We start from the raw sequence: 18,172 nt of genomic DNA, 5'->3' as shown, positions 1-18,172 counted from the left end.
TTTCGATTTTTGCTAATGGCATTACAGCAGATTGTGATAAATTTATGTTGAGAGCACAAACATAAAAGCACTAGTAATAATGTAAGAGTAACGAAGGTGCTGTTGGGTGTCCATATTACCATAACGTTGAATTCTGGAATCATTATATCATGTATTTCAAATAAGTACATAATAATAACAATAATTTACAAACTCTGTGCTTGTCAAATGTATTTGTTTATTTAGAATGTATGAGATGTAACTACGTCGCTACATATCAATATAAACAAAATTTTACTATCTCAAGGTATCAGACTATATAAAACGCAACCTTAAATTGGCATGCTTAATGAAATCACGTATCTTGTGAAAAATTTTAAAAGTTATATCGTCGCTTTGTTTCTTTGTAATCATAGTGACAGTTTCTTGTAGCTGCAATTGCAAAGGCCTCTTCTGTTTTTAAATTTTCTGACACAAAAAGTAATAATGTTAGTGACAACGGATCTCTATTTTCACTTATAATAAATGTTTATTCCATATAGCACAAAATAAGTATTTTGGTATGTACCTGAATTAACTCGGATATCGTATGTGTCGTGTCGGACATAAGTCTTTGACCAGGTAATGGCGACTGCTTTGAAACAAATGCAGAGTGTGAGAATTAAATCTGCCATGTCTGTAGTTTCGCGTGCAGAAGATACATACTTCTGGGTCATTATCGCAGTGGGTCATGGTGAGTGGTGAGTTGTAGTGGGTTACATGCTGTTGACCCAGTATCGACTGCCCCACCGACTCAATGACCAACTCCAGCTGTGGCACTTTCCGGAATATCCGTACAGATTTTGGAAAAGTTCCAAAGAATATGTTATTGTTACATTTTAGGTTAAGGTATTCCTAGTCTGCTGTTTCATTTTTGAATGGAATTACGATTCGCCATGACTGTTTCTACATACTGTTTTTGTGAGAAAACCTTAATGAGCAATAGAAAATACAACTGTTTTCCGATTCGGATTGGTTTGGTTTAACAGCTTGAAAACGAAATCACTTAATGTCCAACGCTTATGCCTGTTAGGCTAAGGAAAACTATGATTGAAGCAGGTGATGATGGACGAATTGGTGGAATGAGGAATTGGGATTGTCCCGAGAAAACCCACGACCACTATTTTGTCCGTCTCAACCTTACTTGCCTTGGAAACGAACCAGGCACCCCATCCATCTGATTGATTAGTAGGCGGGTTCTCACTTTCGATTCCCGATGGGAAAACCTTTCAAATATACAATGCCCTTGGTGTATCTCTGCTTTCCAGGTTATTGAAATTACCTGTAGAAGAAGAATAACCGAATAGAATAGACACAAATTTCAGAGATGCTTTCAGTCTTTTTCAAATTTAATATTGAATTCTTTGAACTGCACTATTTTATCATGACCAAAATCAGTGATTCATGGTTAATAAAACATTGGATTCGTAAACGTTTGCATTTCCTACATAGACGAGTGATTCTTCACTCTTACTTAAAAGAGCATTATTAGGGTAGTGGCTTGAGTATTCGCTTCGTATATTAGGGATCCGCGGTTCGATTCTCCGTGGATATTCAGAAAAGAAACTATAATTTAGAATGATCTTATTTCTGATTTGTAATAAAATGTAGAATTGTCGATTTCTCTCGTTCTTACAAATTAAAGTTGAAACGATTTCCTTCGCAGGGAAAAGGTAATTACATGATGTCACAGCCTACAATCTCGATTTCTTCTGTCTGAAAACTTCGCTTGTTTCGCAAACAATTCATGAAGAGAAACGGGTCATTTTTCAGGCCTAGTTTGAGTCATACATTTTCCTGGAACGTCATTGTGTAATTGTTACTAAGAGTTCTTGCACTCTTACTAGAAATAATAATAATATTTCCGTTCGGCATTTACAAGAAGTTCCGTATATTCGTTCAAGAAAAATTGATAAATAATAATTATTCCTTTTTATATATTTTGATAATATATCAATATTGCTCATACATAATCCAATGTCTTTAGTATTGTAATAACCTAACTTCTGGGCCAAAACTCTGGCCAACCCATTTTGGAAATATCTTTTACCAGCACAGATTGAGTAGGGTGAGATTGAGCAGGTTGCTTTGCGCATAGGCTTTTATGCCATTTAAAATCATAAAACACTTACATCTAAAACTGCATTACACTATACATAATTACATTTTTACTCTATCGCATAATGTTCTCCTGATTGTTTATAACATCTAGACCATTTCTTGAGTGTCTATAAATTTCAGCACACCCGTTATCGCAATGCTTTGATCAAAACATAAGAATAGCGTGAAGTATTTAATAATTAGAATGCTAAAGTGCTTTGAGGTTAAAGCTAAATACTGTACATTGCGTCTGTAACTCATAATTAAATTTATCTTATTATATTACTCCCTTTGATTAGCTAAACAGTTTTAGTTTCGTTCAAATTGGTTCACAGATAGCACACGCTTGACCTGATCTTACAATCAAACTAGTTTAAGAGAACTAGAACCTTACAAAGCTGCCACCAGAAAAAAAATGCTGGTCAATTCGTATGCATAAACATTGTTTCGGCTTTATTTGTAGTATAATTATCCTCGTCCTCCTCGTCTTCCTCCTCTTCCTCCTCAATGCTCTACCATTAATAACAGGCCAGTTTCCTTAAATGCAATTCTTTAGGATATTCAAGATCAACTTCTAATATGTTTCACGCATCAGTATCATCAGGTATATTTGTGAAATCTGTTTCTCTTATCTTGTCTTCATTTAACCATCATAATCCCTTAAATGGCAAGTATTGGCTCATTGCCCATCCATACAAGTTGTTAGTATCCAAGCACATTATGTATAAATCTTATTTATTCTCATCGTAATCTCCCAAATACTTATTGTTTGTTTTTACATATCTTTTACTACATTGTGAAATTCCTCCTCTTATACCTTTCTCTATCATCAGCGCTATATCATTATCTGTTAATAATTCTAATTCTATATTTGTCATCTTTAACATTGCATCCCAAGCTAAACCTGGTGCTGTCATATACCAAGCTGTATCGAGACCATAAGCTTTATGACATGTTTCTCTAAAGTTTTCAAACACATCTGCTAATAACAACACATCAGTTTTTCCATATAGGTCATGGTACTGTCCGAGATTATTAATTTTAAATGTTTTCCACACTTTCTTCGCATGCGTATAATTCTAATAACTTATATGTGTGTTGGTAAGCTTGTTTAAGAATGCTTCCTTTGGGCTTAATTGTCTCTGTCTAACCTTTTTCCAGTCACTAACATAATCGTACGGGTAAACACCTTTTCTTGTTACAAGGTTAAATTGTTCTTCATTAGGGTAGAAGTGTTGTGTGTAAGTCATTTGTTCTCTTGTTAGGTTTGATGATAATTTGTCTAAACACTCCATAAATCTAAACGAATACATGAATTTTAATTTGATAGTTCCAACCTTTTTACTTAATGAAATGTAGCATTCCTTGTTATTAGGCATAAATCAATTGTTTCTTTATTACATCCAAGCTCTTTAATGAATAAATGTGAGTCGTACCCTGTTATGTATAATGATTGGTACAAACTTTTTGAATTATAACTTTAAAATACAATTATTACAGAAAGGAGATATAAACTCTCCTGTTACATGATCATGATGTTTAACTTTATAATTCTTTTTAGTGTATTTTTCTTTACAGTAATAACCAAATTCTGATCTATTAAACTCTCTTCTCTGTTTCTTTGTTAAGGGTAATTCATTATTTTGCTTATAAATGTTAGATATCATTTTAGCTTCTTTCTGTAATTTATTTATGTACCTTTTATCTGCATTTTTACCTCTAAACAAATAGGTTCGGTTTTAGTTCCATCGCTTTTTACAATGTAATACAAAATCCAGAAGGTTTGTGTTGTTGATATTTTTTTGTATATGGTTTATTTTCTAGACAACATTCTTCACATCCCATAACCTTATGCAATAAGCATTCAAAATCGGCATAGATTACAAAGTTCTTTCTCATTTTATACTGATAATTCTTAAGTTTAGCATGCGTTTTCTTCAGGCATTATTATTTTTACTACTTTATTCGATGAACGATCTTGCTCATGTTTATCTAATGCACTTTGTTATTAAAAGTATAGCAAACATCGATCACACAAATTTTCGAGCTCTCCATTTACTTATTTGAGTACTATTTAATTTGCTTATGTCTTTAATCCAACAATAATGTGTTTTAGCATTTTCTTCAACAAGTTTTTATATATATAATAAATTCACATGTTTTTCTTTTTTGGTCTGTGTGTGATGTATTATATACATTGAATAGTCTTTATCATACGCATAGACATTTATAGAAATATTAAGTAATTTTTCGACTTTTGGAATATCGCTTAGTTTTACAGGAAAATGAATATTTTTTAGTATGGATTCTAAGTTTGACAATAGTTCATCATCTTTTGGTATTCGTTCAGGATGTGAATTTGTAGGATATAAGGCACTGTATAATGAGTATAAGAAGCATTTTTCGTCTTCATTTTTACATTAATTACAGCCTTTTTGTTTGAATCTGTTTAGGTAATTCTATGTATGATGATCCTCTGTATGGTACATATTTAACGATTGCTAGTTCTAAAAAGTTAATGTTTATAAGAGCCCAGCCAGAACTTCAAGCTTGAAACTCATCCATTCTTGTTCTTAATGCTTGTTTCATATTAGTTAGTGGTTCCTTTACATTGGTTGATTGATATATTACTCGGTTTTCAGTATTGAAATAAAACTCTTGAATTTCTTTTCCTTTCTTATATTTAGAACTTAAACATAGATTCAATGAGCCATGTTTTTGTAAGCTGAGTTGAATAATTAATTTTCAATGAGCCATGTTTTTGTAAGCTGAGTTGTATTGTGTTTAATATAGCTTTAGATGTTGTTTTAATATTATGTTCTAATGGATCTTCTGGTTTGTATTGTGTTGTGAATCTCCATGTTTTTAATTTTGATTTAAATGTAGTATTTTGACGATTTACATCGATTGGTATTGATTCAGATTTGGTTTTTGGTTCTTCAAATACTTCTTTCTTAAATGGATACAGTTTTAAAGCTTTCTTCCTACCTAATCTCTTAGCTTTTGGTTTTTCCAATATGCCTCTCTTAAATGGGAAAGTTTTGCTAAAGTTTAATCTGTTTTGTTCATCTTCATGTTCTTTAATACGGTCTATGAGTTCTGTTTTTCCTTAATCGGGAATAACTTTTAATACCCTTTCCTTTACATAAGTTTTTTTTTTTTTAATTCCACTACTATGCGCTTAATTAAATTCATAATTACTCTCTTGTTTTTATTTAAAAAAATAATTTTTAATCATTTTCTTTATCTAATACAACAGCTAATATTCATGTGACGTAGGAAATCTCGATGTCTATTAGCGTACTGTATTAGAACATGGCTTTTATGGGAATAACCCATGAAATTTACTGATGATCTAATGAAAACTAATTCATTTTTGTTATTCTTTTTTCAAATCTACCTCATCATGTTCATCACTATCATTTGTAGGCTGAAGTTTTTGTCACTATCATTTGTGGGCTAAAGTTTTTTGTCGCTATCCCAATTTGATTCTGGTGTATATCTTTCTAATATTCCATTCTCATTTTCTTTAATTAGCATTTCTTGTTCTTTTAATATTTGTTTTTCTAGTAGTACTGTTATGAGTTGAAGATCTTGATGAATAAGGTTAAGTTTATTTTGTATCAATTCACATTGCTTATCCATATGTATTAAATACGGAAATGAACAAAAATGAATAACTATTTTTTTTATTATTATAAAAAAAGAGGTTATGAAAAGGAAAATTATCCCCCAACTTAAGCAATGATGTAGAGAGAACGGAGTACATGGTTATTCAAAGCTTAGAAAAGCAGAAATAATAGCCTTAATCAACGAGCACAGAAATAAGACTTTAGCAACAACTGCTGCAAATTCACAACATCCAAGTAAACAAGATAAAACAATGATGAATAAAAATGAGCTTATAAGACATGATTCAAAGATTAAACCCTGAGCATATTGTAAACTACTTTCAGAATCCGCTTTGTAGAAATATAATTATAAATGCACTTAGTAGTCGAAAATTCAAAGAATGGAAACAAATTTTAGAAATAAAGAACTTACCCGATAACTTTCTACATATCTTCAAAAACAAGATACATTGGTGTTCAGTTACATCAACCCATAAACTGTCACTTCCTTTTATAGAACGTTATGAAGAACACATCAATTGGGTCAGATTATCAAACAGGAGAGACTTAGTTAGATACGAAAACATTATTAATAAGTATAGTGATAAACTTTTCTGAGAAAATTGTGTGAACGAAGGTATGGTTCATGTTGCTATCATCATTTAAAACCAGTACGAAACCATAAAAAACATACAAGACAACATATTCATTGGGAAGACTACACGTACGAATACGCTCAACAAATGAGTGAAGATTATGTTAATGAATTTAAAGAAGAAGTTGATTGGCTCGTGTTTGGTGAAGAAAATAACTGGAGAAATATTCGCAAAAACAAGCTATTGAGATTTGCACACAATTCCAAGAATACTTACTTTGGAGCATACTCTCTTGCAAAACAGATTTGCTTAAACTTACATTCCTAAAAACCTTTAAAGACAAACTCTGTTCGGATATAGTTTCTAAAAATTGTCGCATCTCAGGAAAAGAACTAACAGCCTTCTTGAAAGAATTTGATTCTGTTATCGATTTGTACGTTATTACACCACTGCTAGATGAAGCACATGTGGGAAATAACAAAATAAAATTTACTGGTCAAGTGTTAGTTTACACGATAAAAGCGAAAAAATCGTTCTCGAGTTCGAAAGCAAAGGTTTAGAATAAATAGAGCATAATACGCACTTGTTGCGATAGGAAGTTCTCAGAAGACTTTCTAATGAAAATCACAAGTAAGATTGATATGTTTAAATTCTTAAGAGTAAATAAGCATGTTCACGAATCCCTCAGAAACAAACTAATGCTACTCTTAACAGGTTTACATTTAATAGAGAACTCAGAAGAATGCTCAAGAAACAAAAACTGAATTGTGTAAAATGGCGTGTAAGCTTGTGTTCTGTGTTGAATATATGCTTACCAAGTTAAGAATTAATAACACTTGTCCTTTCTGTAGAACAGTTATTATACTTAACAACAACAACAATGAATATCCTGAAGAAAATCCTGATTTTGATAATCCGTTTTTTTCTGTGGAAGATTGGAAATAATAACATCGAAGATTGATGTTAAGTTTTTATGAAATGATAATCATAAAAGTTATATCGAAAGTTTTTTACGTAGGATTAGATGTTAACCGATAATAGAAACAATCAATTTCTTTAATTTCTTTAACCAAATCTTCTTCTGATAGGGACGTCCAAAACTCATTACCCTTACCTTTACGAATATCTAATTCTTTTTGCACTAGGTTGAATAACTTAATACTGTTAGGATCTCGAAACTTTTCGTATATTATCTCATGATCTGGATATTTTTCTTCTGCCTCATTAAGAAGCTTATATAGACTTCTCTTTTGGCATCTGATAGCATAATAAGGGAAAGGATCATTAAGTTTTTTCTTCTTGTATATGATTAGGCAATTATCTTTTGAATCATCGTCTGTATATGGTGCTGCTATTTTTGTAAGCCCTTGTTCTTAAGACTTAACTTTTCCGTCTGTATTTCTATATCTTGCATTCGTGTTTGGAGTAATTCGTTGTTAACTCTATATTGCTTAAAGTATTGGATGAAATAGTCTTCGATAATATTATTTGGACACTTATTGTAAAAATCTTTAGATAACAAAAAGGCAACAGCTAGAAATATTTCTTGTGTACATAAGTTCCACATATCCATAGTACTCGTTTAAACTATCCATAGTACTCGTATTTATTGTTTAGAAAATACTTTTTAACATTATTTCGTTACCAGCTAGTTTTACTGTATAAGGTGAGTTTTGAAGTGGCCCGAATTCGGTCCACTTAGTTTGTGATTGTAATATTCTGACATTTCATTTGAACCTTTATTTTCTAACCTTTTTTTTAAATCTTCTACCTCCCATTGCACACAATTTAGTAGCATTGAAGTAACCTGTGTTCTTATCTATAATCAGTTTAAAATCACCAGAGATACCATACCAATATCTTTAGTCTGTTCGTAACATATCTCATTCAAACATTGATCCATACTAATCTATTATGGTTATTATTCCATAAAAATAATATTTAAATTTATAATACAACATTACTTTTAACTATCCAGCTATTATGTGAATCATCAAATACTAACCATTTAACGTATGCTTTGTCACCTTTCTTTCTCAACACCTCCACTAAGTATTCATCTTTATGTTTCGTCTTTAATAGTTCTGGTTTGTAAAATCTACCTTGCACATCCTCTTCTTCTAAAATTTTAATTCTATACGAAGGTGCATTAGATGGTATAACTTCGCTAATAACAATTACTTCTGTTGACCAATTTGGTCTATATCCTTTTTCAAATAACCTTTTCGATTTACTTATTTGCTCATTCTTTTTTTTCACTTCTATAGGCTTTAAACCAATGGTTCTATGCATACGTTTATTATACTTGTTAACTAGTGTTGGTAATATTTCTATCCATTTATAATTTCCTTGTGTTGTACATTTTTCCACATGTTGAGTTTAAGAGTTATATTGAATCTCTCAACAACAGAAGCTTTCTTACCCCTATAGGTTCAGTAATGATTAATCTTATTTTCCTCCATCACCATCTTAAATTCTTTATTGTAAAACTCTTTGCCTTGATCAGTTTGTAAGTTACTAGGTTTTCTCGTTCTTAATATGGATTCAAATGCTTCTGTAACATTTTTACCGCTCTTATCTTTAACAGGAACAGCAAAAGCATACTTCGAAAACACATCTATAATCGTTAGCAAATACTTACAGCCTTTGTTCAACTTGGAGATACCTTTTAACATGCCACTGTGCATTTCCACAAGATCTGCTTGCCATAAATCATCTATATCTTTAAAAATAACATTTAACCTAGGATAATTCTTTCCGGAATGTTTGTGAATTTCTTCTATAATCTCTTCTGTAATACCTTTCCCTTGTTCTAGTCAATCTTTCTTTTTAACGAATTATGATTTAGTAACACCACATACTGAACCGATACCTTTCTTACTATATCTTCCATTCTTTGTTTTTTCTATTCTAATAGTGTTTTTCTTCGTATCTGTTGATTTCTTACACTTAACACAATACATCCTGTTTATTACATAGAAATTTAAAATTCATCATTACCTAATACTACCCTCCTAACATTATCATTATCACTTGATTCGTTTTCGTATTCATCTTCATCCTCTCTTTCTATATACATAATAAGCATTAATGATTTGCCTTGTTTCAAATCAGAATCTTTGGATTGTGTAGGTGGTAACTGATCATTTATATTAAAGTGTAATGGAAAACTCTCAAATAGAATGTCATTTAAAAATGTGTCCATAAGTTATGAATTGAAACATGATTCTGTATGCATTAACTACTTCTATAAAGAAATTTGTAGGCAGCAGCTAAATTATATACAAAAATGACTGGTTTCTCAACAGCATATTTTGCCAATTGACATGGTAATTCTACAGTTTCTTTTTTTGTGTGAACTCTTCGTTTGTTTGGGGCCGCGGTGGCTCAGTGGTAGAGCGTTCACCTCTGGTGCTTGGGGTCCCGGGTTCGATCCCAGCCCCCGCCAAGTGAACTTTGTGGTGGACAAACACCGCGTGCGTGGGTTTTCTCCGGGTTTTCCCGTTTCCTCCCACTTTCTTTATTCCACCATTTCATTCATTACTCATCATCACCGTCTCCTTTAGCCTAACTGGCATAACCGTGGGACGTAAAACTCAAAGATTTCATTTCATTTTTTTTCTTCGTTTGCTTATTCAAGCTGCTCTAATCTTACAACATCTTGTTTATCGATAGCATTAGGTACATTAACCAATCTTTTATTCTTAAAATCAACCCAGGATGTATAATTTGACGTAAAAACTTCTTTTTTACTTTTAATGTTAGATGTAAGTTTTAGATGTAAGTATTTTATGATTTTATATGTCATAAAAGTCTATGCGCAAAGCACCCTGCCTAATCTCACCCTACTCAATCTGTGCTGGTCAAAGATATTTCCAAAATGGGTTGGCCTAGAGTTTGGCCCAGGAGTTAGGTTATTACACTACTGTCCTTTACCCAAAGAAAGGGTGTTACTTCGAAAGGGTGTTGTGATATAGACACATCCTACTTAGGTTATGTTCGATTTTCACATTATCCAGTAGCTAACACCTTTTTCCTATGTTTTCTTTGCATAGTATTTCATAACTCAATTCATTCTTATATAGGGTTAAAAGAATTTATTTTCATTTCCGTAACTTCAGTATGTTTATTTACATTGCTTTAGGACTTAATATTGAGGTCGCAAATATTCAATACTACTACTACCACTAATAATAATAATAATAATAATAATAATAATAATAATAATAATAATATAGATAATTTCCCTATGAGGACAGATTGTATTAAAATCTGTAAAATCGCCCGTAGCGTTAGCCAGAAGTTACAAAATAGTCGGGATTAGAGAGAAGTGTCAGGATCAACAGGACATACCATCACAAACGTCCCTATAACTAGCTAAATGTTATAACGGAAAGTTTCCCTAGTACTAGTTAAATATTATAACAGAAAGTTTCGAGGCAAATTTCGTGTAGAAAATATGGATTCTGAACTCACAAGAGGTATAAGAAAATTTGTTTTTAAGTAATGGTTATGCCGGCTAAGATACAGTACACGTCGATGATGAGAATGAAAGAAATATTGAAATAAAGAAAGTACCAGGAAGCAGAACACGGAGAAAACCTATACACACGTTGTTTGTTCAGCACAATGCATATTAGGCGGGAGCTAGGTGGAACAGGTTGTACTTTTAAATTTACAACAATTCAATAATAATAATAATAATAATAATAATAATAATAATAATAATAATAATAATAATAATAATAATAATGCTATTAAAAGTTTTTAGTTGCACTAAAATTTGGCAAAACTTACTTAAACGTAAGGGTTTCGAGGAAGGGGTACAGCTACTCTAATTTAAACGAAAGCTTTCTGCTAATATTTCGTGTAGAAAATATTCTACTTTACGTTTCCAGGATAATAACTGTAATAGAAAGACCTGAATATAATTGAACACTAAAGCTTGTAATAAACTAACGTGTGGAGTTTACAGATGTAATTATAAAAGCTTTGCTACAAAAATAAATACACAGACCGTAATTCAGTGAGCTCTGAAGTACAAAGTAACAAAATAATATATAAGATTCAGTCTACATAGCAATTGTTGCTTAGAGTGGCATACTCGATTTCTAGAATCGAGATAAGACGAGACATGTTTACGATACTTTTCGTCTCGTCTCGATTCTCATCTCCAAAGCATGACGATAGAGTGAGTTAGCCTTGTCCCGTCTGGAATTAAAATATTAAGTCTCATCCCGGTTTTGTTTGGTTTGTTTTTAGAATCGAGATGAGAAATTCGTCTTTTCATGGGCAACGTTACACAAAACCAATTTTTTTGGCTAATATCAGGTTTCTGCTTGTAATGGTATGACCTGAACGATAATAAATTTTTAATTTTTAAATATTTTTCCGGATAATATTTAGTATCACTAGTATTATTCCTGAAAATTTGACAGTTTAAGTGTTGAAACAAACGAGTATTTATTTATTTATGTATTTATGACTTCTTTTAGGTGGCGAAGTTACGGCTCTGCAGCCTTCTCCGAGCACTTAACCACGTGCATACATTATATATATTTAAAAAAAAACACCAATATATAGAAAATATTAACAATTACGAAAGAAAAGTATTGAACCACATAAGAAAACAATATACTACTTAATTAAAAAATGGTTAAGCACTTCAAAAACAAAAATTGAAAAATAATATTCAATAGTGGAAACAAAAATAACATGGAGAAACCAAAGTTGCATATTGCATATAGCGGTACCAGAAGTATGAATAAGCTGTACAAATTAACATAGGTTACCTATTGGTTGTGTGTTCATATGTGGGTTATTAATAATCTGGTAAAACGAAGATGCCTCATGTGCTACCAGTGTCCTTATCTTTACTTAAGAGAAGGGAATATTCCGATTTTTTTTTAAAATTTGGCAATTGTGGAAACGTTGTGTATTAATTGATTAAACTGTTCCAGAGGCGTGTAATACTTACTGTGAAGGATTTTGAGTATGAATCAGAATTGTGACTGGGGATGGAGAGCAAGAAATTATCTTGTGATCTTGTGCTTCTAGTATGAAAATCTCATAAATATAAAAATCTACGGGCTAGATACGATGGTTCTGACGTAGTAAGTATTTTGTACAATAGAGTAAGATTATGTAAATTTCTTCTTCCGACTAATGTCAGCCATGACAGTTTTTTTTTTTAAAAAGATATGACATGTAAATTATATTGAAAATAAATCTATTGCAGGCATTTTGCACTCTTTGCAAGTGCTTTTATTGATTTTCTGTTAGATCAGAATAGACTGAGTCGCAATAGTCAAGATGTGGGAACACCAGTACCTTGAGAAATTTGATCTTCAAAGATACTGGTAAGAAAATTCTTAGTCGATTTAACGTATGTAGGGCACCAAATGCTCTCTTACAAACTCCCTTTATTTGATGTGACCAGGAGAGATTTTGATTTATTATGACTCCCAAATATTTGGCAGCTGTAGAGAATGGAATAACAGTATTGGACAATATTATATTTGATAGCTGATAGATATTAATAGAAGAAAGAATTCTTGGGGAGCCAATTAAGATGCACTGCGATTTTTTGCATTTAATTTTAACCCATGAGCCGTAGACCACTCGCTGATTTTGTTAACTCAGTATTTATTTTCTCAATCGCATTATTAATATCTTGTTGGGGAAATGAAACATATAACTGAAAATCATCAGCGTAAATATGGTATTTACAATAGGTGAGAATTTTAGGGAGATCATTAATGTAAAGGGCAAAGAGTACGGGCCCTAGTACGCTACCCTGGGGCACTCCACTGTTGATACAATGCCATGTCGATATGTGATCCTGATTGATCACTACTCTTTGTTTACGTTCGTGAAGGTAAAAATGAAACCACTTAACCACTGATTCAGAAAAATTAAACAATAATGATAATTTCTGAAGTAATATGTCAAAATCAATAGTTTGAAAAGCCTTACTATAGTCAAGTAGAGTAAGGAGCGTCAGTTTTCTGTTATAAATAGAATGTCAGTTTTCTCTTATATCCTCCGTTATGTTTACTAATGCAGTGCATGTGCTATGATTACTTCGAAAACCAGATTGAAATGTATCCAATAAATTATTTGTTAAGTATTCCCGAATTTGATCATTTACAATATATTCAAAAACTTTTGAAAGCTCGGGAAGGACACTGATAGGACGATAGTCTGCAATATTATCAGCGTTGTTTTTTTTTTTTTTTGGAAGTGGGGGAACTTAGCGAGTTTCCATACTGTGGGAAAAGTACCTGTGGCAAGAGAGTAATTAAAAATGTCAGTGATAGGATTAAGAACATGCGGTAGGATTTTCCTAGTCATGGTTATTAAAATATCATCTGTACCAGTGGCTTTAGATTTAATTCTTTGGATCGCTTTTAATACATGTGCAGGCTGTACGTGAGAAAACGAGAACAGAGAGTTAATTTCCGAAGCTAGAATATTATTTATTGTTTGCAGTTTCATGGAGGCTGGTACCATACAGCTTTAACAGAAAAAAGTGTTCAATTCATCTGGCGTATAGTTAAAAGAGTTCTTGGCTATGTTTCTCCCAACACCTAATACTTTAGCCATTTCCAAAGAACTGCTCCATTATTTTGGAATCAAGTATTTAATAGGCAAAGCGCCGTTTTGCCTTCCTTACTTCTTGAGTGCAACGGTTTCTTCATATCCTATTGTTTTCGAATTTCGTATTAGAATTTATTGTGCTATCACTGGAAGGATCACTATTTTTAACATGTCTCCTGTATGGTCTATAAGCTTTATCTCTCCACGCCATTAACGAACGTAATTCATCAGTTTAGCATGGTGATGGATGTTACGAAACACGTTTCTTAACTACAGGGGTGTGTCTATCATAGAAATTTATTATTAAAGAATTATTAAAGAACTATTCAAATATTTGAATGTAATAAAGCGTGTGTTATCGCTGGTCAACCGCCATCAACATTCCTAAAGTAAAAAAAAAAAAAATGCTCGACGTGTATTCGATCGAAAAAGTTCCAGATTACTGGCCAATCGCCTAGACCACTGAACTACAATCACTACGCTGTAAATGATTCGTCTTTAGTTTGGTTACGTTAAGTTTCTCTGCCTCACCTTGGAACGTGGTATATTATTTTTCTTCTTCGTTTCAAAATGCCTTTCGTATTCCTCTTATGATGATATAAGTGAATGATCTTCGGTAGAGTTTATTTTAATAAGTTCAGTTGTTCTTAAACCTTTGATACGCAAGTTTTTTTTTTTTCTTCACATGAAACTACAGATAAGACAGATTTAATTCTCGTACTGTGCATTTGTTTCAAAGTGCCACGGTCAAAGACTTATGACAGCCACGGTATAAACGATGGCTCAATCTGATATATTGAAACAAACTACAGCCTCTTATTTTGAGAATAGAAAGATATGGAAACTACTCAGTGGTACTCCATTTCATATTTGTACAGTATTTCATGTAATAAAACAAATTGAGTGTAATTTTATCATGAAATATAGAGAGTGATTATTTTTTTGTTGCTACTTAATCATTATCTCCATTCACATTTCCTTGTTTGTTGAATTGGTTACAGGCGCTATAACGTATTACCATTCCACGGAGAAGACGATACGTGTAATACTTTAAAGGAAACCATTTCTCATTCAGAAGAGGAATCTCATACTTCGATGCAGTTTGGCAACGGGTTTCATCCATCACATTTGTCAAGGCATATTCAAGCTCAGGAGAGTGAAAAGCGTCATACCTACCGAAGGAGTGAAAAACACTTTAGTCGAAGTTCAACTTTGTCAAGCAATAACTTAGTGCACACTGGTCAAAAATCCCACATCTGCGGAGTATGTGGAATGGAATTTAGTGTTTCTTCATGTACGCACATGTTGAATCATACAGGAGCAAGGTTATACACATGCCAAGAGTGTGGTAATGTATTTAACCACCGTTCATCTCTGGCTAGACACATGTTAATCCACACAGGAGAAAAACCTCACACGTGCCAAGAGTGTGGTAAGGGATTTAAACGACGTTCACATTTGGCTATACACATGTTAATCCACACAGGAGAAAAATCTCACACGTGTGCAGAGTGTGGTAAGGCATTTAGTGTACGTTCACATTTGGCTACACACATGTTATTCCACAAAGGTGAAAAATGCTATACATGCCTGGAGTGTGGAAAGTCATTTAATCAACGTTCCAATTTGTCTTCACACCTGTCAATTCACACAGGAGAAAAACCTCGCACGTGCCAAGAGTGTGGTAAGGGATTTAGTCTACGTTCACATTTGGTTACACACATGTTAATCCACAAAGATGAAAAACATCACACATGCCAAGAGTGTGGTAAGTCGTTTAATCAACGTTCATATATGGCTAGGCACATGTTAATCCACACACGAGAAAGATGCTACACATGCCACGAGTGTGGTAAGGGATTTAAACTTCGTTCAGGTTTGGTTAAACACCTGTTAATCCACAGAGGAGATAAAACACACACATGCCAAGAGTGTGGTATTGTATTTAACCAACGTTCATATTTGGCTAGACACATGTTAATCCACACACGAGAAAAACCTCACACGTGCCAAGAGTGTGGTAAGGGATTTAAACGACGTTCACATTTGGCTACACACATGTTAGTCCACACAGGAGAAAAATCATACACGTGTCAAGAGTGTGGTAAGAGATATAAACATCGTTCAACTTTGATTACACACGTTAATTCACACAAGATATAAAGCTCACACTTGCCAAAGTGTAATTAAGCATTTACATGAAATTCAAAGTTGGCTACACATGATAATCCACACCCTAGCCAAAATCACACGTGCCAAAACCCTGGAATGGAATTTATTCCACGTTCATACGTGTTAAGCCACACAGGACGTAAATCTCACACATGGGAATTGTTGAAAATGATTTAGTCTACGCTCAATCCTTGCAAGGCATTTCAATACAAAAGAGACAAACCAAAGAGATTCATAGAACGTAGCCATGCATTTACTCAAGGTTCACCTTGAGCAAGTTAAATGTTAATCCACACAAGACAAGAGTCACACGCGCGGAGTGTAGAAATACATTTACTGGCGGTTCTCATTTGGCAAATCGCATGGTAAAACACATAGTTCAATAACCACAGATATGCGAAGGAAGTTCAATAGTATTTAGTTTAGAATCAGCTTTGGCAAGAGATGTAACTAGACATGGCACATAGAAAAGAATTTGCCGCTCTCACAAGTTAAGTTTTGGCAGAAATATTATGTGCACGATAAATACCGTGCTAAAGAGGACTACAACAGAATTAAATATTAAAGGAGTCAGACCACATTAAGCCCTTCAAATGTACCTGCCCTTTGGAATGGAATGTAAGTTGTGAGGGACAAATTGTTAAGTCCGTATTTTGAGGGTAGATGTTACATGAAATTGGTTCTGCATCTACTCCAATAGCTCTTTTGCTTTGCCGCCACAGCGATTGTTGCATAGTGTAAAGGTGGCTGACGCCGACGAAGATTCAAGTGACTTTCGCAAAGGAACATTTATCTAGAGATAAAAATTCCAAATATAGTCCATGAGAGTTCTTGTATGTAAGGGAGTTAAAGGCAACAAGTTAAAGCGACATACATAGTGAGGGCGCAACTTCCTCATCAGCTATAAGTGTAGATCCAGCGGAAAAACATGTCAATTGCAACACTAGGACTTTTTGGACCATCTGCATTTTAGCTGCATCTTGCTTGTCGATACATGATTGCACAGTTCCATTTTCACCGCATATATTTATATTTCTCGTTTTTACGACATTCTTTCATGCTCTTTGACAGAAACTTTATGCAATTTGAAGGTAAGCGATCATAAACTCAAGTCTTCGTCCCTTCCACATGGGTTAAACTGATCAGATAAACTTTACGTTAAAATCGTATTAAGGTTGTATGTGTCAAAAAATGACTCTTTAATAATATTGAAAACGATTGCATTCCAGTTGTCGTCTTTGATTTCAAAGCGAGATTAATAGCATTTTCATCCAAAGTGTTAATGACTTGACCAGAATTCGTGGTTTTTGTGCGAAAAAAGAGTCTGTAACAAAATTTCGACGCAAATATCTCCTACTCTTTCTCGCCCACAGTCGTTTCTCAAGCGCGGAATGATGATATAAAGTGAATGTGCATGTGGGTTGATAAAAATGAAGTTCGAATTTATGTTTCGTATTCCTTACTTATTCTCTTGTATACTTAGAAGTTTTTGAGTATACTGACTTACCAACTTTTCACTCGTTTTATAAGAAAAGTTGTTAAATCAGGTTTTAAATTTTATTCAAAAACGTTCTGTTTACCTTATAAAAATCTGGTACTGTAAGGCAACGTCACACCTGTCAAAACGAACCAGCATACAAAATTTTACACCATTGTATGAATATATCGGTATTTCAACACATTTCTATAAAATTTAAAGCGTGATCCTGTAAAAACAAGCAATAATGCTTTAGCAACTTCTGATTTGAGGGCGTCATATAGTTCGCGTTCAAGCTTGGCAAGACAAATTTTAATATACACAAGTGGAAAACTTCACCTATACGAAGAGTTTGGAATACTACTTGGTTTATACTCAAGTTTGGCAGGACATTTTAATACACAGATGAAACTCTCACACATATGACAACACACAGGCGAAAAGAAGATTTATATGGAGCTCACGTTTTACAATGCACAGGAGAAAACATTATTAAATACTAAGGAAAAAACTAAAGCGTTCTACGTGTGTAGAGATGGTTTAATTAAAGTTTCTATTTCCCAACAGATATATTAATACAGATGGGGAGTAACTTCTCA

The 18,172-nt window shown here is 33.1% G+C and overlaps 1 protein-coding gene across 1 annotated transcript in view; it reads left to right on the top strand.

Annotated features, from left to right (window-relative positions):
* LOC145690883 (uncharacterized) overlaps window positions 1–16,297 on the top strand; it is a 46,094-nt gene extending 29,797 nt beyond the window's left edge. The window contains exon 2 of the mRNA XM_081766288.1: window positions 14,926–16,297. Within this exon, the coding sequence (XP_081622414.1) occupies window positions 14,926–16,087 (1,162 nt within the window). The 3' untranslated portion in view covers window positions 16,088–16,297. The remainder of the gene's footprint in view (window positions 1–14,925) is intronic.
* The last annotated feature ends 1,875 nt before the right edge of the window (window positions 16,298–18,172 follow it).

This window comes from Thermobia domestica, chromosome 7 (assembly GCF_964235325.1).
Source record: "Thermobia domestica chromosome 7, izTheDome1.hap1.1, whole genome shotgun sequence".
Lineage (NCBI taxonomy): Eukaryota > Metazoa > Arthropoda > Insecta > Zygentoma > Lepismatidae > Thermobia > Thermobia domestica.
The sequence above is the reverse complement of the archived record's forward strand: the minus strand, read 5'-3'. Positions and strand labels throughout refer to the sequence as shown.